This window comes from Vipera ursinii, assembly GCF_947247035.1.
Source record: "Vipera ursinii genome assembly, chromosome: 2".
NCBI classification, from domain to species: domain Eukaryota; kingdom Metazoa; phylum Chordata; class Lepidosauria; order Squamata; family Viperidae; genus Vipera; species Vipera ursinii.
In genome coordinates, this window is record NC_139513.1 from 267,560,422 (window position 1) to 267,586,896 (window position 26,475).

At 38.0% G+C, this 26,475-nt stretch overlaps 1 protein-coding gene across 2 annotated transcripts in view; it reads right to left on the minus strand.

Moving 5' to 3' along the window:
* Nucleotides 1–26,475, minus strand: part of ZSWIM6 (zinc finger SWIM-type containing 6) — a gene marked incomplete at its 5' end in the record, with an annotated part of 118,526 nt that overhangs the window by 15,910 nt on the left and 76,141 nt on the right. For both annotated transcript variants that reach the window (XM_083351505.1, XM_083351504.1), the window contains 6 exons: nucleotides 9,165–9,300; nucleotides 12,859–13,119; nucleotides 14,360–14,506; nucleotides 17,289–17,435; nucleotides 17,651–17,827; nucleotides 19,200–19,379. In XM_083351505.1, coding sequence (XP_083207631.1) covers nucleotides 9,165–9,300; nucleotides 12,859–13,119; nucleotides 14,360–14,506; nucleotides 17,289–17,435; nucleotides 17,651–17,827; nucleotides 19,200–19,379 — 1,048 coding nt within the window. The remainder of the gene's footprint in view (nucleotides 1–9,164; nucleotides 9,301–12,858; nucleotides 13,120–14,359; nucleotides 14,507–17,288; nucleotides 17,436–17,650; nucleotides 17,828–19,199; nucleotides 19,380–26,475) is intronic.

A 26,475-nucleotide genomic window follows, 5' to 3' on the forward strand; every position in this document is an offset into this window, starting at 1 on the left:
CAGTTACTATGACATTTGCAACCAGATTCTCTGCATTATTTTTTTAAAAAGCAAGCATCACTAAATATAACGGGGTTCATTCCCAATGAAATGTGCATAAGATTGCAACCTGTAAAGATTGACACACTTATTGTGAGTGTCTGTTTACAATAGTATGCTGATATTATTTATATAAATTACACACACACACACACACATATATATCATAAATATAATATATATAATATATGTTTCATAAATCAATATATTAGCTTCTATCTCAGACTTTTCCATGCAAATGGTACAGCATCTCTGAAATAATATGCACTCAGCACTGGATTTTAAGAGACATGGGCGGACAATGTATATATAAAATCATCTCACAGTATGCAAAGAAGCTATCTCAGTAACCTTTGCATTCCACCATAGCTATTATTAGAGATATCAATCCCACCAATTGCACTGGAATGTTAACAGCTATTTAGTAAAAAGAGTTGAGATGCCAAACAATATTGTCATATTAAACAAATGCTGGTTTAAAATCTCAAAATATAGACTATTGTAATAGAGCAAGCAGCCGTTCATTTGCTTCATTTTACTTGCAGAGGCAAGTCTATCAAAAGTAATTCCATGCAAGATAAAAAAATAAATATGAGACCAAGCCTACATTCAAACAGTGGTTTAAAGAGATACTACAGCTGTACAGAAATAGTTGCTTTTTGCTGATAAGTTATTTCTATCCCTCCTACAGGGCTATTATTAGAAGAGACTACACTGTAATCTACTTGAATGAAAATAGGATGGTTGATTTTGTTTTTGTTTTTTTGCATATGAGCTTCGTACCATGATGATTCAGAGCAGCTTCAGCATTTGAAAGGTCAAAAGTGATGATACAGGGCATTTCCATACAACCAGCCTCCTCATTGCTCAAGTTCTCTGATTTCACAATGAACATTCAGAAAGGCTTGACTGGTTTTTCCCCTGCTATTTAATATCACTAGTACATCACAAGAGCAGGCATGTTTACTTTGTGAACTGTGAGATGAGCAGTATATAAATTAGATAAAAGTTGGATGGATGGATAGATGGATGGAAGGAAAGAGAAAGAAAGAAAGAAAGAAAGAAAGAAAGAAAGAAAGAAAGAAAGAAAGAAAGAAAGAAAGAAAGAAAGAAAGAAAGACTATCATACTCACTGAAAACTGCCAGCCTATCTGAGCTTACCCTTTCTGGCAGGGTGATTAAAAAAAAGCTTAACCCACCCCCAGGGTTTCTTTCCTTCTTTAAAATAAATTTTAAAAATTGCAGGCATTTTTGATATTCATCAGGGTGGCAAATTCCAGATGCCTTATTCTGTTTCCGCAGTTCTTCTACTAGCCCTGACTTCCTGACACAGGGCTGAGACACTGGGAGTTAGAAGCTGGGACAAGCTGAGCATCCTTGCCAATCACTGTCCTGTCAACATAATCCCATACAATCGCGCTGCTTCTGCAGTGACCCACAATGCCTAAAAACAGAAGGACTGTACCCGGTTTACAACAAGCCTCATAACTGCAGCTGGAAGAAACTCAGAAAAAGGCAATCAGCAAGTACTGAGCAAAAAAATCAGCTAATCAGCAGGGGATTCCATTCACATTAAACTTGTCCCTACAACTCTATCTGGAAAAACCCATTGAAAATCAGCTGGAAAAGGAATTTATAAGCTTTTTGTGTTTGTTTGGGGAGGACATCACTGTCATTTGTATTGATCTCTACAACTAACAATGGAACTTTTACAGTCATTCAGATAACAGATTTGGAAAAATAGTCACCACACTTAGAAGGAGGCAAGCCTCTCTCCATTCTGAAATTATCAGAGAAACTTTAGAAGATCTTTCTCCATCAAGTCAATCCAGATGTCTCTTTTATGAATTTCACCATATCATATATATATAGCACGGCAACTAAAACACCGAAATATGATTTGTATAGCGCTGAGTTGGAATCTCAGTTCTGATAGCCCTTCCAAATTTGGAAAAGCTCTCTGTGATGGCAATAGAGAACAAGACCTCTTCTGTAATACTGGTAGGACCTTTTTCCAATCTTATATGTTGAACTGCACTTTCCATAAACCTGCTGGGTGAAGATCAAAGAAAAGTGTGTACTTCAAACGATCCAGACATTACCAGGTTGAGGAAGGCTGCGCTAAATAGTCTAAATAGACCTCTCCAAAAATCAATACCTTAATCCACCCAGTAGCAAAAGTTTTCAAAGCAAATGATATTCTTGATCTGCCTCCTTCTATATCCCTTTGCACATGCATGCAAAGAGAACACTTTGTATTCTATCTTCAGAACATCTGTTATTGGGTGAAAATATACAAAATGAGAAGCAAGGAATAAAAGACAAAATAATTATGCACAGGGAAAAAACATGAATATGCAAAAGCAGCTATCTCAACACTGTGCAGTGCTTAAAAATTCAACTCTTACAAATTCAAAATGTCTGGAAGAGATAAGTGTGGCACTAAAAATATAGCAGCAAGTATCCTTTGGGAGGAGAAATTTCATCAACCACTTTGGAGGATACCTAACAATCAGAAAAATTGAAATCTGATTTTACCTGAAAAGAAGCTTACATATAAGCTGGAAGGCAAGAGAAGATCTCACTGCATAAAAAGCTAACCAACTGCTCTTTTGTCTTTTCCTCTCTCTCTCTCTTTTAGTTTTGGGCGAATGGTAATTTTATCTAATCATATCAATGCAGAAGAAAAAAAACTGGACATAAGGTTATAGCCATTAATTGGACAATTCTATATACTAGGACTGTGCAAAACATTCCAATGGATGGGGGAGGCTTCACTAATTATATGAGTGTGTAGTAGTACCCCCTTCAAGGCATTAAAGCAACTGCTTTAATTTTGTGTGTACATGCATAAACTTTCCTGCAGAGACTGCCAATCAAGCCAAGTAGCTGTGCATTTGCGCTCAAATGCAGCCAGTCATGAAAAGCTTTCTAGAGGACAGGACAATTTCAGTGCTTTAAAATGCTTGTCACAGCCTGTCTGTACCACTGTCATCAGGTAACATTTCTATGTCTCCTTTCAGTTGCAACTACAGGGAGTGCAGAATTATTAGGCAAGTTGTATTTTTGAGGATTAATTTTATTATTGAACAACAACCATGTTCTCAATGAACCCAAAAAACTCATTAATATCAAAGCTGAATATTTTTGGAAGTAGTTTTTAGTTTGTTTTTAGTTATAGCTATTTTAGGGGGATATCTGTGTGTGCAGGTGACTATTACTGTGCATAATTATTAGGCAACTTAACAAAAAACAAATATATACCCATTTCAATTATTTATTTTTACCAGTGAAACCAATATAACATCTCAACATTCACAAATATACATTTCTGACATTCAAAAACATAACAAAAACAAATCAGTGACCAATATAGCCACCTTTCTTTGCAAGGACACTCAAAAGCCTGCCATCCATGGATTCTGTCAGTGTTTTGATCTGTTCACCATCAACATTGCGTGCAGCAGCAACCACAGCCTCCCAGACACTGTTCAGAGAGGTGTACTGTTTTCCCTCCTTGTAAATCTCACATTTGATGATGGACCACAGGTTCTCAATGGGGTTCAGATCAGGTGAACAAGGAGGCCATGTCATTAGATTTCCTTCTTTTATACCCTTTCTTGCCAGCCACGCTGTGGAGTACTTGGACGCATGTGATGGAGCATTGTCCTGCATGAAAATCATGTTTTTCTTGAAGGATGCAGACTTCTTCCTGTACCACTGCTTGAAGAAGGTGTCTTCCAGAAACTGGCAGTAGGACTGGGAGTTGAGCTTGACTCCATCCTCAACCCGAAAAGGCCCCACAAGCTCATCTTTGATGATACCAGCCCAAACCAGTACTCCACCTCCACCTTGCTGGCATCTGAGTCGGACTGGAGCTCTCTGCCCTTTACCAATCCAGCCACGGGCCCATCCATCTGGCCCATCAAGACTCACTCTCATTTCATCAGTTGATAAAACCTTAGAAAAATCAGTCTTGAGATATTTCTTGGCCCAGTCTTGACGTTTCAGCTTGTGTGTCTTGTTCAGTGGTGGTCGTCTTTCAGCCTTTCTTACCTTGGCCATGTCTCTGAGTATTGCACACCTTGTGCTTTTGGGCACTCCAGTGATGTTGCAGCTCTGAAATATGGCCAAACTGGTGGCAAGTGGCATCTTGGCAGCTGCACGCTTGACTTTTCTCAGTTCATGGGCAGTTATTTTGCGCCTTGGTTTCTCCACACGCTTCTTGCGACCCTGTTGACTATTTTGAATGAAACGCTTGATTGTTCGATGATCACGCTTCAGAAGCTTTGCAATTTTAAGAGTGCTGCATCCCTCTGCAAGATATCTCACTATTTTTGACTTTTCTGAGCCTGTCAAGTCCTTCTTTTGACCCATTTTGCCAAAGGAAAGGAAGTTGCCTAATAATTATGCACACCTGATACAGGGTGTTGATGTCATTAGACCACACCCCTTCTCATTACAGAGATGCACATCACCTAATATGCTTAATTGGTAGTAGGCTTTCGAGCCTATACAGCTTGGAGTAAGACAACATGCATAAAGAGGATGATGTGGTCAAAATACTCATTTGCCTAATAATTCTGCACTCCCTGTAATACTTAAATTTGGTAGATTTATGCTACCTCAAATATTTTGAAAGTTATATACAAACTCTACAACAGGGATGTCAAACTCAATTTCATTGAGGGCCGTATCAGCATTGCGGTTGCCATCAGGGGGCCGGGTGGGTGTGGCCAGGGTGGGCGCAGCCTACTGGGTGGGCGTGGCTGGAGTGTGTGCGGCCTACTGGGTGGGCATGGCCAGCTATACATCTTTCATGTCAAGGGTGCCTTTGGGGGCCTGGGCAGGAGTGGGGCAGATCTGAGGGTTTCTGGCAGAAGGAGATGGGACCGGGTCAACTGCCAAGTCATGGTCCACTGGAGGAGCCTCACTGTTCCTCTCAGGACATGGGGGGGGGTTGGACGGTGGCACGGAGGTCAAATGCCCAGCCCAGTCCTCAAACACCCACAGCACTAAGCCCAGCCCCACTTCCCCAAGGGGGTGCCCAGCTGCACTTATTCTTCAAGGTTGCTGCTGCTGTGCTTGCTCTCCTTAGCCAGATTGCTCATGGGTACGAGGGCAAAATCAAGAGGGAGTCCCACTCCCTCTCCATGTGAGGAGACCTGGCTTTGTATCCAAAGGTTCCTTAGCAATAGGATGGGAGACACCCCAGGATAGGCTAGCAGGAGGGGGCAAGGGGATGGTGAAAGGGCAACAGGGAAGGACTAAGGCAGGACTTCCCTCAGACCCTCCCTTTCCTTCCTTCCTTCCTTCCTTCCTTCCTTCCTTCCTTCCTTCCTTCCTTCCTTCCTTCCTTCCTTCCTAAGAGTAGTGGGAAAATATTTGAGATGAGGGAGGGAGAAAAACAGGCAAGAAACACAGCTGGTGAAGTGTCATCCTTCGTGAGGAATGAAGAAAATGCACCATTGCCTGGAAGTGGCCAGCACATGGCCCTCACCTACTTCACATATCCGGCTTGGTGGGCTCTGGGGGAGGGGATGCCATGAGCAGCATGAGAGTCAATGTTACCTGTGCAGTGCTGCCCAGCCCCCAGCTTTCTGGGTTTTGGCAGGCAGCAGGGTGCTCTCCTCACAGTGCTGAGAGGCTGAGCCGGGTGGCATGAATCTGAAGAGAAGCGCAATGCTGCCCAGCCCCTAGCCTGCCCGAAGTAGGCAGGGCCATGTGCTGGCCACTTCCAGGCAATGGTGCATTTCTTCATTCCACACAAAGGGTGATACCTCCCCAGCACGTGCCCAGTGGGTGGGGCCGACACGGCAGGGGCTGGTCCCTTGCTGTTTCCAGACGGCCTTGTGGAGCTAAGACTGAATGCGTTTCAGCATAGATGGCCACCACAAAATTGTACATTGGCTCCCAGCGGGCCAGGGCCAAGGCAGCGGGGGCCGTTCCCTCACTGTTTCCAGGATGGGTTCTCGGGCCACATGAAACCACTTCACGGGCTGGATCCATCCCCCGGGCCTTGTGTTTGACATGTCTGCTCTAGAAGAATGCAGAAAGCAGTAGAGGTAGTTCTCAATTTACAGCTGTAACTAACTCTGGCAATTTGGTCGTTAAGTCATGATGGTTCTAAAATGCGTCATCACATGACCAGAACCAATATTATGATCTTTGTGGTGATCATTAGGTGGACCCATTGCTTGCTGTAGGATGTTTTCTTTTTCCTGGATACTGACTGTGGGGCGCTGCAAATGGCCGTAAATGCAAACTTGTTGCAAAGGTCCAAAATGTGGTCATGTGACCATGGGGGGGAAGAGTCATCATAACTTCAGAACTGTGTTCAGTCATAAGTCAAGGACTATCTATGTTAGACACTGTAAAAATAGTCTTCAACTCACAACCCATGACAATTTGAATTAATAACAGCCTCTAAAAATTCTATTATGACCTAAAATTGAACTTATGATCATCACCCTGCCTCCATGGACATATGATTGCATTTAGAGTTAGGGTGGCAACAGGCTCATTGTTTTTAATGTCACTTTTGTTTTTATAAATAATTCAAGGTGGCAAACATATCTAATAATAAAACTCCTTAATCTCACAACACATAGACAGGCTCAACCACAGTTTCATCCAGGATACTCTGAGCATCCTAGAGTAAACTAAATCCAAAAACTCTAGCCAATTTCTGGAAGCTTGGCATTTAGACAAATCTGCCATCAATACAAACATAGAGATAAACCACATTTGCACATCATTTAAAAGAGACAATAAAAAACCAAAAAGAAACAAAAAGTCCAGACCACATTCTCCTCAGCAGTTACCAACCAGGTAAGCAGAGATTAACACCAGACAAACATGCAGAACTACCAAAGAGAAAACTATACCCTCACCAACATTGGCAGGGGAAGGGTATATAAACAAAGAGCAAGCCCCACACTCTTTAGCACATGATATTACACAGTTGGCTAATGAAATGTCTGCAAGTAAACAAAGCTCAGAGAGTACCAAGGACTCCTTAGTTCAACTCCGAGCTACATATATTTTCTTCTATTCTGAAAGCTCTGCAGTGTCCTACACAGAACTGATTTCTTCCCAATTTGTATAAACAGACTGTTTCATGAAGAATTATAAAGTATGACAAAAATAAATATTTTTTTTTGCTTGATTTGTATAATGTTTTTTTGGGGGTAGCAGTTTGGTTAGCCTAATCACATGATGGCAATGGGGAAATGGGTTTATATTTGTGTGCACTCTCTCTGTCAACACATAAACCTTATGTTGTGCAAAACTTTGGAATCCAACTAAGAAATGTTATTTTGTACCCCCGTAACATCTGCTGGAGACACTTTAAAGCATCTGTGACTTCCCTCCTCCTCCCCCCAGCTTGTACGGCTGCTCTTCACAGCTGCAACTTTATCCTGGAAAAGATGCATTTGGTTTAAGGTATTTCCAACAAGTTCTCTGTGCATGCCTATGGAAACTCCGAATCACATTTCTCCCTTTGATTCTGAAGTGCACTTCAGCCCTAACAGACATGAATGAAGACCTAAACTTTCAATGAATGTATTATGAAATTCTTCCTCTTTGATATAAACCTGTATTATACCGATCACTGCTTCACTCCAGTGAAGTTGACTCTGGTAATGCTAATTTATTTCTAGAAATCATCCTTTGAAGCCAAGAATGTGCACAAGATTGGGGGGAGGGGGGGGAGAGAGTTCAAGAAGGCAATCACAACCATGGGGTCAAAGCCCTGTTTTACATGCAATATCCATAAAAAGGGACAAGGCTTTAATCCCATGGTTACAGGTGCCATCTTGCTTTTTTTGCACACACCCTTGCACTCCCTTGGTTCCAGTGGATGATTTTCTGAAATAAATTATAAAGCATTAGAGAAGGCAGCCTTCCCCAACTCAGCACTCAGTTATGTTGGAAATCACCTAGACAATATCGGTTCTCCCTTGCTTTTCCAAGAGGACAGATTTTTTTCACACTAGATATACTGAACTAGTTGTACCCACAGTTGCCTGCATGAGTAAAGCTCAACTGAGATTATGGATTCCCTTGGGGGCAGTTGAACTCCCAAGTGCTGAAAGAAGGAGGGGGGTCAATCAGCTGTGTTAACAGCATGACACACCTCATTTATTTCCAATTTTCTATCCTGGTTGTCCTATGATGACAGGTAATGAGGCAGACATAAGAACTGGACTGGCTTGTACAGTAGCACAGAAGCAATTGCCTTGAAAATGAAAGGGAAAAGAAACTATGGCGGGACAAAAAATCAGTTTAGACAGCACAGCAGAACAGAGTATAGTTTGAGGATTTATTTCCAGTTACAAAGAGTGCTTGAGAGAATATTCTGAAAAAAAACCCTTAATTCTGTATTCCCAACATTATAGCGTATGCTTCAGTCAACATACATAGGCAACCCTCTCAAGAGTCAGATATAATTTCCACCAGGAAGTATGTCAAGCATCTTTTAGAGAGGGACCAAACTCAGAGCTCCTTCTGAAATGATTGAATCTTCTGATGGGGAATTAAAATGAAAGGCTTGGGTCAGAAAGGGTGTGTGTTAGACAAACATAAGTCTTGCAACTCTTGCAGGTTATTCATTCACCCAGATATCACACCTCGTGATCAGACTTCCAGGATGGCACGCTTCAAATACAAACTTTTATTTCCTCAATTTGATAGTTTCTAAAGGTGTTGAGTTTGTAACTTGCATAAATCCCAGGGGGCAAGCAGTGCTTCTTACTTGGGCACTCTCCAATCATGCTGGAATTGCAGGTCCCAGAATTCCCTAGAGCAGCACATCTAGCATAGGGAGGGTTGTACTATAATACATATAAAAATCAATTGTATACTATGTACTATCAAAACCACTCTGGCAGTGGTTTTCCAAAATTGAAGTTATGGTCCACTTTTCTAAAAGACAAGGTTCTTATCTGATAAGAAGAGGCCACCCACAGAAAAGGTCTTATTTCCCCTCCACCATGTTTTTAACCTCTGAAGGACCACATGTTTGGAGCGAGGCCTCTGCGGTGACTTTAAGGATTTGAAGGGAAAACCGGGCTGGCAATTGGAATTGGGCTTCCTTTACAAATGAGTTTAAAAATACGTACCGCATTGCTCTCAGTGCAGTTTTGTATGCTAGTTCAGCATCATGAGGTAGGAGAGAGGTGAAAAGATACTTGGCAAAGGTATGCATTGGAATACTCTCCCGATGGATGATTTCACCTAGACCGCTATAGGGTCCAGCTATTGGAGAGGGGAGGCAAAAGAACAGAAAATCTTATAATGAACACTATAATGTTATTGAACATAAAATTAAAAACTTATCAAAATGCCAGAAATTTTGCATTAATCTTTGCCAAAAAAAGAAAACACCCACTGTAAAGTAAAAACTGTCTCTGGTGAGGAGCCCTCTCCAAAAACTGCAAGAATACCAAGTAGAAAATATTGTATTGAAGCAAAGAACTGAATCTTGTATAGATTTTTGAATCGTATTTTAAAATACGTTTTAGCAGAATAGAGTTTGCAGCTCAAGAAAGTATTTGAAAGCGAGCAATATTCCAACGCAGAACTCTCAATCTATATGCAGTCACCCAAAATGTGTATTTTTCCCTAGAGTGTCATGCATGTTAAGGCAGGTCACTGTAAGAAATGCTTGTATCCTTGGATCACTCACCCAAATTCACAATAAGTGCAAATACAGGAACAGAACATTTTAGGTGTGGCATACCAAGTCAGCCTACTCAAGGAACTATATCCTTGGAAGCAGCTTTCCATGACTCTGTAGGGTCTGTATATAATGAAGATCTTCTCAAGATCTGAACATATATGACACTAGATATATGATCTACTACTACAATAATGATAGTGCATAGTTGCCTTTAAATATAAACTTTTATATACCGGAAAGCATCTCTGGTATCTTTGAATATTTTTTTAGGAAAAGATCTCTCTCTTAAATCCTGGGGAACTATTGTCAGTGAGTGCAGTTGAGCTCCCCAAACTGCTAGTATAAATCAGTATAAGCTACTTTTCTATAAATCTTATTTTAAAAAGAAAAGGGAGATAATCACTCTTAGAATTGGATTTCGTAGAATACATCAGTCATGCAAGTTTTTATCAGTTTTTACCTATTAATCCCATTACATTTTTCCTGACTTAGGCGAACCTGAATAGCCTTCTAAAAGAAGCCTGTGACCACAGTATACTGAAAAACTGTAGCAGAAAAATACGAATGATTGTGCTTGAAAGATCCTTAATGAAAATAAACTATCTTTTAATTTTTTTTTCTCAATGAAATCTCCAGAACTATTACTTTACACAAATTAACAAAAATTTTGCATTTGAACCATTTCAAGGAGTTTCCTTTCAGTACATATTTAACTGCTTCTACTCTTAGCCAATGAAATAATGGAAAGTGTTTTCAGATGTTACAGTTTTAATCATTTAAACCTTTGTCATTATAACTGAGGGCTACAGTATTGCAGAGAGATAATATCTTGTAAAATTATCTGGGACTTATGAAGTGGGTAGGTTCTTCGGTGGAATGAGTTTGGTCATCTGCATTTTAAATCTGTGCACAGTTGAATCCCAGAAAGACAAAGCTGCTGTTAAAAAGGGCTTTCTGGATCCATAAAGATTCATTCCACCAGTCCTGATGGAGTTGTGCTGCCCATGACAAAGCAGGAATATTAACAAATTTTGGGGGCTCATAATTCTTGCTGGAGTGTGCATTTAGACTAAGACAAGAGCAACGAGCAGTTCTCTTGGATTAAAAAGGTAAAGGTTCCCCTGCACATGCGTGCTAGTTGTTTCTGACTCTAGGGGCCGGTGCTCATCTCCGTTTCAAAGCTGAAGAGCCAGCGCTTGTCCGAGGACGTCTCCGTGGTCATGTGGCCAGCATGACTAGACGCCAAAGGCGCACAGAACGCTGTTACCTTCCCACCGGAGTGGTCCCTATTTTTCTACTTGCATTTTTACGTGCTTTCGAACTGCTAGGTTGGCAGAAGCTGGGACGAGTAACAGACGCTCACTCTCTTGGATTAGGAAGCATTAAAAACATACCACCATAATCTTACAGTTAGACTACCGCAATTTGATCTATGGGTTGGGGAAACGTACTTGAACACAATCCTGAAGCTATAGCTGCCCCAAAACACAGCTACCTGACTACTGAATGGATAGTAAATGGTTCAGTAGAACAATATCATTGGTTGGCAATAGCTCCTCAGCCCAATACAAAGTGCTGATGATTACTTCTAAAGCTCTGTATGGTTTGGGCTTTTGATATCTTTGGGACAGTCTGGTCCTCATAGAATCTGCCTGCCCACCGGGAGGGGTATTTTGAGTTTCCTTCCTCCAAAAGATCAAACAAGCAGTAGCAGAAGCTTGCAAGGATGATCTTCTTGGCAACAGCTGCCTCACTTTGGAATACTCTATCCACTTTGATCCCCAGAATGGCATCAAAGTGAAAACTAACCTCTTTTGCAAGGCTCTTCAAAGCTCCTCAATACTGAAGTTAGTTTTGATGTGGAAAATAAATTTTATCTTGATTTTATTCAGTGTACTGAATTTTTATCACTTCTATCTTTTTATTATTTATAAATTGCCTAGCAATTTTGTAAATATACAACAAGCCCCAAAAGGATAGAAACCTTGAAAGGTGTGACTACAGTCTAATTCAATAAGATTCATTATATCATTAATGATTTTAATGCACAACTGTATTTTTTGATATTTTGATATTCATCAGTATAAAAATACTCACGCAACAGCCTAAACAGAATAAATACAGTTCTCAGGGCTCTGCCCTACATTTAGGCAATACTAAGTTTAGGTCAGAGGTCTCTAAAAATTGATACAACCCTATCCTTGTTACTGCACCAGGTTCCTCAAAGAAAACTCAATACCTGAGTTTTGATTCTTGTACTTATCTACAGAAAGAGCTTTTCTTTGGAAAGGTAAGAAAGATGCCCACTCTTATATTTACTTGACTTGAATTTTTGTATTTGTTGTTGTATCCATGAAGCAACAATGCATTTTAATTCTGCCCTCACAAAGTTTCAAGTATTATCCATCCTTCTTAATTTAGGTCATATTTGCTTCCAGAAAAACTTCATTAATAAAAGTTATTTCAATCATTACAAAAATCTCCATACACTTCTGGGTGAAGTTCCACATAAGATGGTCATAGAAAAGCACGACTAGAGAAAGAAACTTCTTGTATAAGAAGCAAAAGTCCAGTTGCCTTTTGGAAAAAGCATCTTTAGGATAACCGTGACTTGGATCAGTGGTGGGATTCAGATATGTGAATAACCAGTTCTCTATGTGGATGTATCTTCCGCAAATCCATTTTGGGCCTGGGCAACAAAAATTTAGCTACCGGTTCTGCTGAAGTGGTGCGAACTGTCTGAATCCCACCACTGACTTGGATGATTGAGAATCTCCATGACTAGAGAAAGCTTAACTGTATGTGTTTTAAGTTTCATCTGAAAGCGATAGTGATGACTATAAGAATTTCATAATTTCACAATGTGAGATTGAAATTTTCCATGCTCGCTTCAAATAGTTAGAATTACAACAAAATAAACAAACTATTTTAATTTCCATTCTGTAGAATCAAGGATAACTATCTCTTCATATGTGCAATATTTAAATTTGTAGATTGGGAATAGTTAGAAGCTCTCCAAACAGTCATTAGATTTGTAAGAGCTTGTTGATTATGAAATGAACCTACTTAGGAACCTGCCTCCTATTTTTGTTAAAAGCTGTTAAGAAAGAAAGTTATCGTCAGTAATCAGCTACCTTCTAACAGGAAGACTGCTTGCTTTTGGAAAATCTTCACCAGAGTGTCATCCAATTCTATTTCATGTAGCTTGGAAATTAGCTGTTCCTCATTTCGACAAACCTTCTCTTGCGCATACAAGCCATCAGGCATTATCCTCTGCTGACCCAATCCTATCAATGCCACTTCCACTGCTAGCGTTAAGTAAGATTCTCCTTCTTCTAAGAATTTGTGGGTAGGCAAGTGATAGTATTCCAGAGATTTGCATGGGCCCATGTTCTCTAGAACAAAAAGTTACAAAATAAAAACAATAAAGCCACTGAAAATGGTTTCTCTGAAATTATATGCCTTATTTATTCCTATTCTTTATCATTCATAAGCTTCCTATAAATGTAGCACAAACTGGGATAGTTACATTTTAAGTCTCTTTTGTACATCACACTAAGCCAAATATTTGTTTTTGCTTCAGCATTTTCTATGAATATAGCAATGTAGTTTGTAAATCATGGCTTATGTCATATAATGTAACATTAACCAAGTCAATTATGTTTTATCCAATAAACCATAGATAAATAAAATATGGTTGAGGTGTGATATGAGAATCCTGTTTTACAATAAGCCAATCAGAACACAAAATTTCAAAACATACAAAACAGCATTTTTGTAAAATGTATTAATAGCAATTTGAAAGGAGTCAAATGCTGTCTACTCAAAGCTTAAATAAAAACAGCAAAAGACTGAACAATGAATTAAGAAATTCTTACTTCTGTCATGAGCTCACTATATATGGTTGTAAGGAAATCTCTGTTTCCTATTCTTTGCCATCCTTCATCTGCAATATGCACGATAACAATACTAACTAAATCATAGCAAAGTAGTAAAATCATTTTGGGAGCCACCCAGATTTCAATATAAGATGGACAGTTATGTAAATGTTTAATATAAATAAATTATATTAAATAATTTAAAATAAAAATAAATTATAATTAAATTATTTACAATATGAACAGATAAACATGCAATGCAATATTAATATTCTTAATATCAAGTCAAGTAATAAAGACCACATGCTCTGAATTCAGAAAAGATCTCAAATTCAGTCCAACATCCTAAACTAAAAAAGGATTAGCTAGATACATTTTTCCTTAAATTGGTATTCTACAGATTTGCTGGGGTTATAACTCTCTGAAATCTTTTCAGCCATGTTGGCTGGGTACCAACACATTTGGAAGGCATCAGTTGGGTGAACTTATACCTCTCTTGCTATCAGGCAGGTTGATACATTCAGTCAGTAAGATAAGGCACTGATTACTCAGAACAATCTTCTATTTCCTGAATTTCCCTTTCTTAAGCATTTTCAATATCCCGTTTCAAGGAATGTTTTAATTATGAAATATTTTGGCTCAAATTGACTAACAGTTCCAGATCTAGTTCTTTCGTTAACATGCAATAAATAATAAAATGAAACTTGTCTGAAAATGCTGAATCCACATACATAGCTAGTATAAGATCAGATTTTACCTGTGAAATCTGAGAACACATGGAAGCTTTCATCATCCACCCTGCAGGCTTCCATAAGGCTACTGAAAAGAGTGCCAATTGGATCCAATGGATGCCCAACCCAACCTTCTAGATTTGTAATAGAGGTAACACCTTTGTGAAGAAGTTCTACATAAAAACACAAGCACACATATTGATTATATGATAATAATTGTACTGATATTGTTTACAGCATTTTAAAATGCAGAACACACGTTTCTTTTTCTTATCAGTTAGACTTTTCCAAATCAGTAAAGTAAATACTAGGAACTACTGGTCATAAATGAGCTAGAATCTAAATTCAGATCTCTAAAATGCCCATCAGAGGTTCACAATGGATGAATTGTGACAATGCCAGTAGCTGAAATTTTGATTAACTACAGCACTGCTTAGCTTTTTCAAACTCCAGCAATGAAGAGGAATCCTGGTCAGTTGGAAATCATCAAGATCAAGCAATGTCTCATTTCCTAGGAATCAAAAATGTTGACTCTACTAACAACAGCTACAAAAACTGTCTAACGTTTTTACAGTTGTTGTTAATAGTCTATCCAAACTATCTTTAGGGCTATTTCTACAGAATTTATAAACAGGAAGCATATTTATACTATTCACAGAAGAGATATTTATTTTAGTTTCTGCATTTAAAAAATGTTCTCTATTTTAATTAAGAATTCTTTAGAACTGAAACCAAGAGACCAACTATTCGAATGGATAACTTCCAAGAGAATTTGTGTCGCATGGAATAGAAGAGGTACATTATGGATAGTTCACTGACAGTAAATGACAAAAAACACTTCCTGAGCCCCCACCAATCTGCAAAGGGTTGACTATCTACTCAAGATTCCAGAAAATACTAAAATAAAAATTGATTTTACATAAAGGGAAGAAAACTAGAACTGGAGGCAATAGCAGCAAATGGAACAGTAATATGGGATACTACAGATAAGTTACTCAGCTCAAGCAGCTCCTATAAATTTTTTGCTTCAGGCTCACAGCAATCTGCAGAACATTTTAGGTGCAAAAGAATGAAGCCCATAAACACAGCTCCAGCCTCACTGTCTGAATACCTCTATGTATTCAGGTGGGAAGTCTGAGAGGCAGATGAACTTGTGTTCAGTTTTCTACATGAGCTAGGTCTGGAATAAAGCTGGGCTCTTGATCACACTGCCATATGAACTTATTACAACTCAACATTAATACAGATCATTCAGACCTCTCACCTGAATGAGTGGAGGCTGGAGAAAGACAGAAGAGTGGCTATGTGGTTGGTTAGTACTCTCCCCACTTTTAGCTTTCTAGACATTCAAGCAAATGTCTGAATGAGCAGCAGGTGTTCTATCACTAATGTCTTCAAGCAAATTCTTAAAAGAATAAACTCACAAACAGATTTACAAAATTTTATTAAACAAAATATTAGAGTGTGGGCATCATGCCTGTGTTCCCAGTAAGGGAAAAACAACTTTAAAGTAACTCAGATGGGTTAAAGAAACAAAGGGCAAATGGAGAAAAGTCATCCTGCCCCAAACTCTAACTGTAGTTGGTGAAATTCTTTGGCCATGGTTTCCTACTTTCTCTAATAATTTTTCTGTAGTTCTTGCATTTCTCATGATCTGCCTATATAGTTCATTTGTGACTGGGAAAGTGGGTGAAGTCTAGTGCATGATTATAAGGGGCAAAATGCACAAGCAAGGCTGGGTGCATTGGATTCTATCTTATGTCTCCAAGCAGTTCCACCCAATGCTGTCCACATTAGGGAAAGGGGGGGCTGTCATCCCAAAAGTGAACAGGCCTACAGAAACCAATCCTACAGCCCTAATCTTCTGCAGACATGTAAAAATGTATAGATGGAAGTAGAGGAAGGGCTCATCATATACATCTCCCTATTTTTTCTCTGTACCATATTAATAGCATTATACACACCCTCTTCAATTTTAAAAGACAGCTTTATTTCCATTTTCCCTATAAACAAGAATCCTTACTTGGTAGATTTCTGATCTTGTAGATAGGGTGTTATTCAAAACTGGGTTAGAGCCCATCTCTTGGACTTTACTAGGCAGGACCTCACCCAGTGCTGATTGATGAAAGAAAGAAAGAAAGAAAGAAAGAAAGAAAGAAAGAAAGAAAGAAAGAAAGAAAGAAAGAAAGAAAGAAAGAAAGAAAGAAAGAAAGAAAGAAAGAAAGAAAATGTACATCTAAACTACAATAAGTATAGAAGCATGGGAATGAGCTTCATAGTTACACATACATACTTTCAGTGAGAGGGCAGAGATCTTATCTTTTTATCCAAGGACATTCGTATATTATTTCACTTATGAGCAAGTGAGCAATGTACTAACAAAGAGGGTAAACTGACCATGGTTTCACAAACCCAATTTTTTTGCTCAGCTTACGTGAGGCAGCTTTTCTGGAACTCATGCGAGAATCTGTCTGATTTATGGATACAGCCGCTTCCCACAATCACATTTTTAAACTGTTAAATGAATAATCTTAACTACCCACCTAAATAAATCAGTATTTAAAAAGCCCCGAATAAAAGTGCAGATGATGGTTCTGCTATTTTAGAAATAGATGATTATAATTACCGTAGCTTGTTTCAGGAATATTTTCTATATAACGTTTTTCACCTTAAATTTAAGATTAAGAGAAGAGAATGAAAGAGCTCTTTGTACCGTTGTTTTACTAAGAGATACAGAGAAGCAGCTTTATTCCTATCAGACATTTGACAGTGAACTGGCTCTTAACACACACACACACACACACACACACACACACACACACACAAACACACAGCTACAGTCACTGCAAACCTGCAGTGCTATACGTTCAACCAGCACTTGCTTATTCTTAGTCTCATTCCAGATTTTTTCTCACCATGCTGTGTCCTTTGGCCTTTCCTCCTGCCCACATTTACCTTTCTTCTGGAACCGGAACATTTCCTGCTGCTTCTGCTGCTGCCTCCTTAGAGTATTAACAATAGCAATTGCAAGCCGCAGTGCTTCTCTTGGGTAGCCATGAGATCGGAGTGCATCTACTCGCGCACAAGCTGTAGGCACATGCTCTGACAAAGGGAAAGGGAAGGCATTGTTAAGTCCATCCGGGTGTGGAATAAGACCATTAAATAATTTTAGGAATCTACAGGAAAAAACCAATCGAGCAGCCCATCTGAAAGGAAGCTCTGTTGGTCTCTCCAGATGTTTCTGTCTTTTCTCTTCAACAACAACAACAACAAAAGCATTGAAATCAGGGACACGTATTTCCTGCTAAGCCACTTACCATGCCAGAGGGGCCACCCATGAGAATCAAAGAGTGAGTTTTGAGCTTCTTCATGGTAACAGTAGTTGATATACAGATCACTGTTAATAATGTGCTGTAAGTGACTGTCCTGCCAATGGAGATCGCATGCCTCAATAGCTCGTGTGAACACTGTTCGATGAGACCTGTTTGATGAATCTGCCAGCCCAAAGAGTTCAAAGAGTTATATATTTTTAAATGTTCATATGGCCCCAATCCTCCACATTCATCCCCTACTTTCCATTTTCTCTTATTACCATCATTTTCACATATATTCCATAATTTTGTATGGAACTGAAGTTCCCCTACATCAGCTTTCCCCAAACTGGTTTCCTCTAATGACTTAACTCTCACAATTCCCAGTCAATATCTGGGGATCATGAAGTTTGGAATAGTTGCTTTATATACTCAGTTCACCAAGTTCGGTTAAGACTGAGGAGACAATATTCCACTTTTATGATTCTACTACAAGTTAGTCCACCAATGATTAGTTTGCAGCATAGCTTCAAATCACACACACAATGTATATTTAATATTCAGTTTCAAACAGGAACAATTATAGATATACAAGAATAATCATTTCTTTGATAGAGGAGAGGTTGAAGATTCATACCAAGGATATACAGATTTAAATTAATACAAAAGCTGCTGAGGTACTGAGTTTTCTTTTTACTGTACAATGCCAACTTGGCATTTAAATGCTAACTTGGCATTTAACTACACCCCTTCAAACCACACAACCAGGAATTTGCAATGTGGTTTTAAGTAGCTGGAAGATGCACTCTCTGCAATTATAATTTTAATCTGTTAGAAAGTGCAGCAGTACTGTCAACATCCTAAAGTAATTTTTGTTGGGGGTGTCACACAGCAGGAAAGGTTAGTAAATTAAATGAAATAGTATGAGTGATCTGAGAAAAATATATTAAAGGAATTATGGACTGAATGCTTCAACCCAAATACTAGTATTGGGAGAAGCCGGGAAGCAGGGCTGCTTTGTATAACATTTGAACAAAAAAAATGAACTATAGGCATTAGCCTCAAATTAATTACTTTCATCTGTTTTATAAGGCACCAACATATACATCACGATATAAAAATACTGATATTTTATATATTGATTTTGGGGAAAATGTTTGATTTAAAACATTTCCATGATACTGCAACACCAGCAACTAAAACACACATAGTTCCTATTTAGTACAGCATACTGTGTTTACATTGGAAGGACATCTACACAATGAAAAGCAATTCAGAACTAAATGTCAACCCAACATTCTATTAGCTGAAATATAGTCCTTGAAATGACCAAAAGAAAATAACATGACTCACATTACTGAAAATGGCTTGAGGTGTTGTCAGTGACTATACATATAGCCAGCAAAACCTGTACACTTCACAAACAAACCATCTTTTAGTTAATCTTTTTTTACCAAAGGCTTGAAAAATCCAGAAAAACAGCATTAAAATATTATTATACTTTTACAAAATGGTAAAGGCACAGCATCTTCAATTAACCCAAACCAAAGTTCACCTTGTATTCCATTTGCACCCTGAGGCAGAGCATTGGTTAGACTTGGCAGGTCATTTCCATGGTTCCCATCTTCCCAGGGACACACATCAACACTATTCCATTTCTTAAGCTGTTTCAGCCAACTGGCCTTTTGTTCCAACTTGCAATGGGGATTTAATACTATGCACATCCAAAGAGCACCTACAGAGAGACAGACAATATATCCAGTTGGGCTGGATACCTTGAAAGTAATGAAAAGAACTATACATACATGTTTTTAAAATGGATGCAATAACAAAGCTCTGTAGCAGGTCATGCAAAATGCACCTTTGAGAGCTTGCAGGAAATTTTACCTTATTTATCTAATTTATATAACTACTCCCCCCATCTTACAAACAAGTGACTCTTGCCAGCCTTCAACAAAAAACAAACAAATTAACCAAAAGAATCACCTTGAAAATAGGCCCCCAATCTCATTAAAATCTCTGAAAATGTTTGATTCCCACTATTACTTTATATTGATCTTTATTTTATATAAATTCTATACTGATCTTTATTTTCAAATCTAAAAGTATTTGAATGTGCAGATGTTCTGTACTTCTCTGCATAACATGAGGGAGAATAAGCAACTTCTGATTTTTTGCAAGTATTTTTTGCCTTTTGTTAGCCAAGGACAGAAGTATACTTCATAAATATTGCTGCAATTATGTATGAGAAATCCTTCATTGAAATTTACAGATCTAATTTTCTGCTGACATTTAAGTCTGAACCAATCCAGGACCTCTATCTCTGACACTGCATGCTAATCGAGACATGAATAAATCAGGCACTGTTGGAACATTTTTAAATATAAAGATATTGCTCTTAAAATCGGCTGTTGCAGACTCTTGACAAGCACAGAGAAGACGTCTACAAGTACTATTTAGCAACACTTCATTTGTTCATCAAGGAAGAGTTTTACATAGACTTTTACAGAGGCCTTCAGAATCTGTTAAAATGAATGACAGCCTTTCAGAAAAGACATGCAACTGAATATGACTGATAAAGAATGCAAATGGGAGTTGGCAACTAAGCCACAATCTATGCCGTACTGTACCAATCTTTGAAAGCAGTTCAAATGATTTTATTTCTCAACAATTTGGAAAGTATCATTTTTTTTAGTAGCAGCAAAATGAAGCAAGCCAAAAGCTCATGCTAGCCTTCCTTATATATCTTTATTTTACAAAATGTACAGCATTTGGTTCCAAGAGAAGCTGGTAGATGTTTAACACACAAAATACCTACTATTGTTTCACAGTTGAGGGAGAAACATATTTACTGAAATATGCATTCAGAGAGCTGCACGAAGACAGACTGGTTTTGTGCACTGCATGAAATCATAGTTTTTGCTTAACATTTTGTATGACCATGGCATTGCAGTGGTGAGCAATGAGTGGGTCTAAAATCTGGCTTCTGGAGCTCTCTCTTGCCATTTTGAGTTGAGAATCCCATAAATGAGTGTAAACCCTAAAGTAGCCATATAATTAAAACAAAGAAAGCTCTCCCATTCACTACCAACCCCAAAACAATCCTGTCCAAATATGCAATGTGGCCACACTCATTCTGTGATCAGATCAGTTTTACATTAAATACTACAGTCCATGAATTCAAGATGATTCGGTCTATTGACAGTTTAAAAGGTTTTTTTCCCCTCTTCCTGGCAACTGGTAAATTCAGCCCATGTATTCTTTCTTCAATAAATAATAGATGTTCAATTTCAGTGCATTTTGACATTTTTAACATACAAGGGTTCAGTGACAACGCTAAAATGGTAATTCCTCCTTAATCTTAATATAACTGTAAAAAAATTTCAAGAGCACGGAAATTTATTGTGGGCTTAAGCTTGGTTATATAAGGTACAGACACATATACAGTATGTATAGATTTTTTTTCCCTTAATATTGCTGCAACTCACCCTGCTAAGAGATTTTCCTGGTACAAAGATAAACACATATCATAAATCAATATGCAAATTCCATATTTCCCTGAAGATAATTAGAAGACTCATCATGCTGCAACTGCAATTTGGTATTAATTTCACACAAGAGAAAGAATATTAAAACTGTCACATCTTCGTGAGGCATTGTCAATTCTAGTTTCACAATTACTATCTTGCTCTGAATTAGAGGTGGCTTTACTTCATCAAATCTTGTTTCAATACAGACATTACAAAACCTATTGGACACTAGTGTTTTATCCCCATCAGATAAACAGAATATAATCAGTAATCAGAAATTACTTAAACAAATATTATTAAAGTCCTGCATTATATTAGCAGTAGGTGCTGTTATACGTACATTTCTCCACCACATATCAGCTATTAAGCATATATGCAGTTCCTGTTTTATGATTGTTTCCCATAAATATTAGTATATCCCAAAGGAGCTATTTCCAAAAGGCAACTGGAATTTCTTGGCTATTTCCTTTGAAAACATTTCACTTCTCACCCCAAAAGTTTCTTCAGTTCTGAACTTTATTTTCAAAGGAAATAATTTTCAAAGTCCAGTTGCCTTTTTGAGACAACCATCACCTGGATGATTGAGAATTTCCACAGACACAGATTAAGATATTTGGGTTGTCATAAAAGAGTATTATCTAAGTTAATTTACATCTTCTCCTCCCATCCAAAGATAACCAATAGAGTTACTGAGAAAAAATAAAAGATTTACTTAGATTAAAGAATAAATGAAACAAAGCATTAATTGAAAAAAAATGAGATAAACAAAGATTTGGCTCTTAGATACTCCCAGGACCCCTTCTTCCATATGGAGCTTAGTCCATCCTGTTTTCTAATTTCAGATGGATAGGCTAGGTGACAGGAGGGATAAATCAAGCATAACATTTCTCCATGACAAACTCCCTTAGAAGGTGATTGGCACCTATTCTGACATTTTTTCTGGAATTGCTTTTTTAATTGCTCAGCCTTACAAATTCAACATTTTTCCATAGACCCTACTTTCTGGAATGAAATCCCGCTGAATCCATATCTGTTTGTGGAACTGCCTCTCCCCGAGGGGATCTGCACATCCTATTAATTTAGATAAGACTAGATACACTCCAGGTCCCGTTCTTTAAATGTTACCACCTGATGGGACCTCAGAGGTCAGCTTCTTGGTGACCATCCCAGCCCTTTGGAAAAGCTTCTCACCCAAGATCTGAGGGATCCCTATACTTTTAGCCTTCTGAAGAGCCATGAAGATCTGGCTCTTTTCCCCCAAAATTGCTATGAGATTGAGATTGATCTAGGAGGCTGTTTGGTCTTGCACCTCAGGGTAAGGATACTTTTCTTTGTATCATTATTTTTATGGATTATTTTGAGCTTCCTAGAGTCATTATATGAGATAGGTGGCCACATAAGTCCAGAAAGTCAGTCAGTCAGTCAATCAATCCATCAGTCTCTCACTCTGTTGACATTCTTTAAGGCTGAACACTTGGCTATTCTTTTAGGGGATGGGTTAGGTATGAACCTCCTCACTTAATATGGGTTTTTTTCCATGTTTTTTTACAAAGTGATTGAATCCCATCTTGTTTTATTCTGTAATGTGTTTTTATGGTTTATTATATTGTGAGGTACCCTAGAGTTTGGTTTGAAGTGTTTTTCTAATTATTAATCAAATTAAACTAATTTAAATTAAAAATAAATAAATAAGGCTTTTGAGGATTAGCTATTCCCGGTTGTTTGATATTTTGGTTAGGTGCCAATGATTTTTTTATTACTATTTTTTAATTTAGTGCGTGTTTATACTGCTATGCTGTACACTGCTAGGACTTAGAGCTTATAATAATAAGCTTCCCCTCTGGAATAATATCCCACAAGAGATCTGGATAGCTCCCAGTCCGATGATGTTACGGAAACTATTAAACATTTTCTGTTCTTCCAGCTTTGGAGCAGGGTGATGGTGAACCCTTGTCAGATATAGTATGGTTTACGTGTTTATCATTGGGCTGCTCATGAGTTGTCTCTTTTGTTATACTGTTCCTAGTTTTTTAATTGAAAGCTGCCCAGAGTCAGGTGACCTCTAAATTGTAAATCTAATCTAATCTAATCTAATCTAATCTAATCTAATCTAATCTAATCTAATCTAACGTAATCTAATCTTTTTTTTTAAAAAAAACTGCTACTGGAACAGAGACATCATCCAAAAAAAAGCAAATATTCCATAAACTCGCCTCCATGTAATCCAACAATCTTAAAGGGGCTCTTTACACATTAGGGACAAGAAGTAGTAGAAAATTATTATTCTGCAATATGGAGCATGATGCAGTCAGTATGCATCCTAAAATCCTATATTAATGGGGGGAAATATTAATAATGAAATGCCAAGTTAAGTTTAAGACAGCATTTTTAAAAAAATTTCTATAAAGCACAGACTTTTTCATAAGTCCAAAACACAATTTATTCAAACTACAACTTTTGTTATGGCAGATTTTTTTCAAAATGTTATTTTACCACAGCCTGTTATAGAGGTAGACACTAGAAAAGTATCAAGATGGTGAATATTTGTTCATGTAGACACCTGATGACACATCCAAGCTTTAAACCGGTCTAGATCTTTTAACACCATCATGGTAATACTGACAACTAATTTGGTATAGTGGTTAAAGGGACCAAACTAGAAACCAGAAACTGTGAATCAATGTCTTGAAAGCACCAAAAAAAAAAAGTATTTTTGGTGTTGTGAAATATAGATGACATTTCTGAAAATAAGGAAATATTGCTATTATAAGGCAGATCTTATTCAATAAATCCCTTCCTCCTTCAAAGATGAATACTCACAATTGTTACCAAAACAAATTCAGCCCATTAGAGATGCATTAGTGCTAAAAGTAAATCCAAGGTCCCAATGGCTAACAATCTAATTAGATCAGTATTATCATGAACAGAATATATAAGTACTCTTGTACTGTTTAATTCATAAAATCTCTCTAGGATATGAGCATACAGTGGGAAAAAATTATTTGATCCCCTGCTGATTTGTACGTTTGCCCACTGACAAAGAAATGATCAGTCTATAATTTTAAAGGTAGGTTTATTTTAACAGCGAGAGACAGAATAACAACAACAAAAATCCAGAAAAACGCATTTATAAACTGATTTGCATTTTAATGAGTGAAATAAGTATTTGACTTAATACTTGGTGGCAAAACCCTTGTTGGGAATCACAGAGGTCAGAAATTTCCTGTAGTTGGCCACTAGGTTTGTACACTTCTTAGGAGGGATTTTGTCCCACTACTCTTTTCAGATCCTCTTTAAGTCATTAAGGTTTTGGGGCTGACATTTGACAGCTCGAACCTTCAGCTCCCTCCACAGATTTTCTATGGGATTAAGGTCTGGAGATTGGCTAGCCACTCCAGGACCTTAATGTGCTTCTTATTGAGCCACTCATTTGTTGCTTTGGCTGTGTGTTTTGGGTCATTGCCATGCTGGAATACCCATTCACAACCCATTTTCAATGCCCTGGCTGAGGGAAGGAGGTTCTCACTCAAGATTTGACAGTACATGGCCCCGTCCATGGTCCCTTTAATGTGGTTAAGTTGTCCTATCCCCTTAGCAGAAAAACACCCCCAAGCATAATGTTTACACCTCCATGTTTGACGGTGGTGATGGTGTTCTTGGGGTCATAGGCAGCATTCCTCCTCCTCCAAACATGGCGAGGTGAGTTGATGCCAAAGAGCTTGATTTTGATCTCATCTGACCACAACACTTTCACTCAGTTCTCCTCTGAATCATTCAGATGTTCACTGGCAAATATCAGATGGGCCTGTAGATGTGCTTTCTTGAGCAGGGGGACCTTGCAGGTGCTGCAGGATTTCAGTCCTTCACATTGTAGTGTGTTACCAATTGTTTTCTTGGTGACTATGGTTCAAGCTGCCTTGAGATCATAGACAAGATCATTCCATGTAGTTCTGGACTGATTCCTCACCATTCTCATGATCATTGAAACTCCACAAGGTGAGATTTTGTATGGAGCCCCAGACTGAGGGAGATTGACAGTTATTTTGTGTTTCTCCCATTTGTGAATAATCGCACCAACTGTTGTCACCTTCTCATCAATCTGCTTGGCGATAGTCTTGTAGCCCATTCAAGCCTTGTGTAGGTCTACAAACATGTCCCTGACATCCTTGGACAGCTCTTTGGTCTGGCCATGGTGGAGAGTTTGGAATCTGATTGATTGATTGCTTCTGTAGACAGGTATCTTTTATACAGGTAACAAGTTGTGATTAGGAGCACTCCCTTTAAGAAAGGGCTCCTAATCTCAGCTCAGTACCTGTATAAAAGATACCTGGGAGCCTGAAATCTTGCTGAATGATAGGGGATCAAATACTTATTTCACTCATTAAAATGCAAATCAATTTATAACTTTTTTAAAATGTGTTTTTCTGGATTGTTTTGTAGTTATTCTGTCTCTCACTGTTAAAATAAACTTACCTTTAAAATTAGACTGATCATTTCTTTGTCAGTGGGCAACATACAAAATCAGCAGGGGATCAAATAATGTTTCCCCCCACTGTATATTACCAAGTTTGAGGGCTCCAGCTTTTATTCATGAACATAGTCTCAGTAAAATCCAAATCACTTACACAGTATCAACTTCTCATAGTACTGAAGTTCTTGGATTACTGAATGCTTTATCTTGTTCTAATTCATTCTGTTACTGATTCAAACTTTGATATATTGGTTTTGACAAGTGCTTCACTGTGTATGATAGTATAATCACTCCCTGTGCATTTCATACTAGATGGCTGATTAATGTAATAGATTACTTGCAGTAGTTATGGAAAAGGAAAATGATGTAGTTTCCATAAACTATATTCTGTATAAGATGATAGAGGAAAGATATGACAAAGGGACACAAGTATAAAGACTTCCTTGAAGAATTTTTTTCTTTCACGAGAAAACATTCCATTTCAACTTAGACAGTTATGTCAAGAGATTTAATAAGGCCATAAAAACTAGTACTTAGGTGGTATACTGTATAGGTGTATATGAAATGCAAAGAAGGCAAATAAAGAATTAAAACATCAAAATTCTATTTTCTAGACTTGAGGTATCTTTCTTGTACAAACTGTGAACCAGAAATGCTCTAAATTTGATGGTGTGTTGACTCAAGTGACATTTTTTTTCATTATTCAGGCCAATGCAATGTCATTTCAATTTTATTCTGCCTCACATCAAATTATTCACAATACAATAAGGCTACAATGACATCCCGTTTGGTCTAGTGGTAAAGCCATTGGGTAAAAACCAGGAGACTGA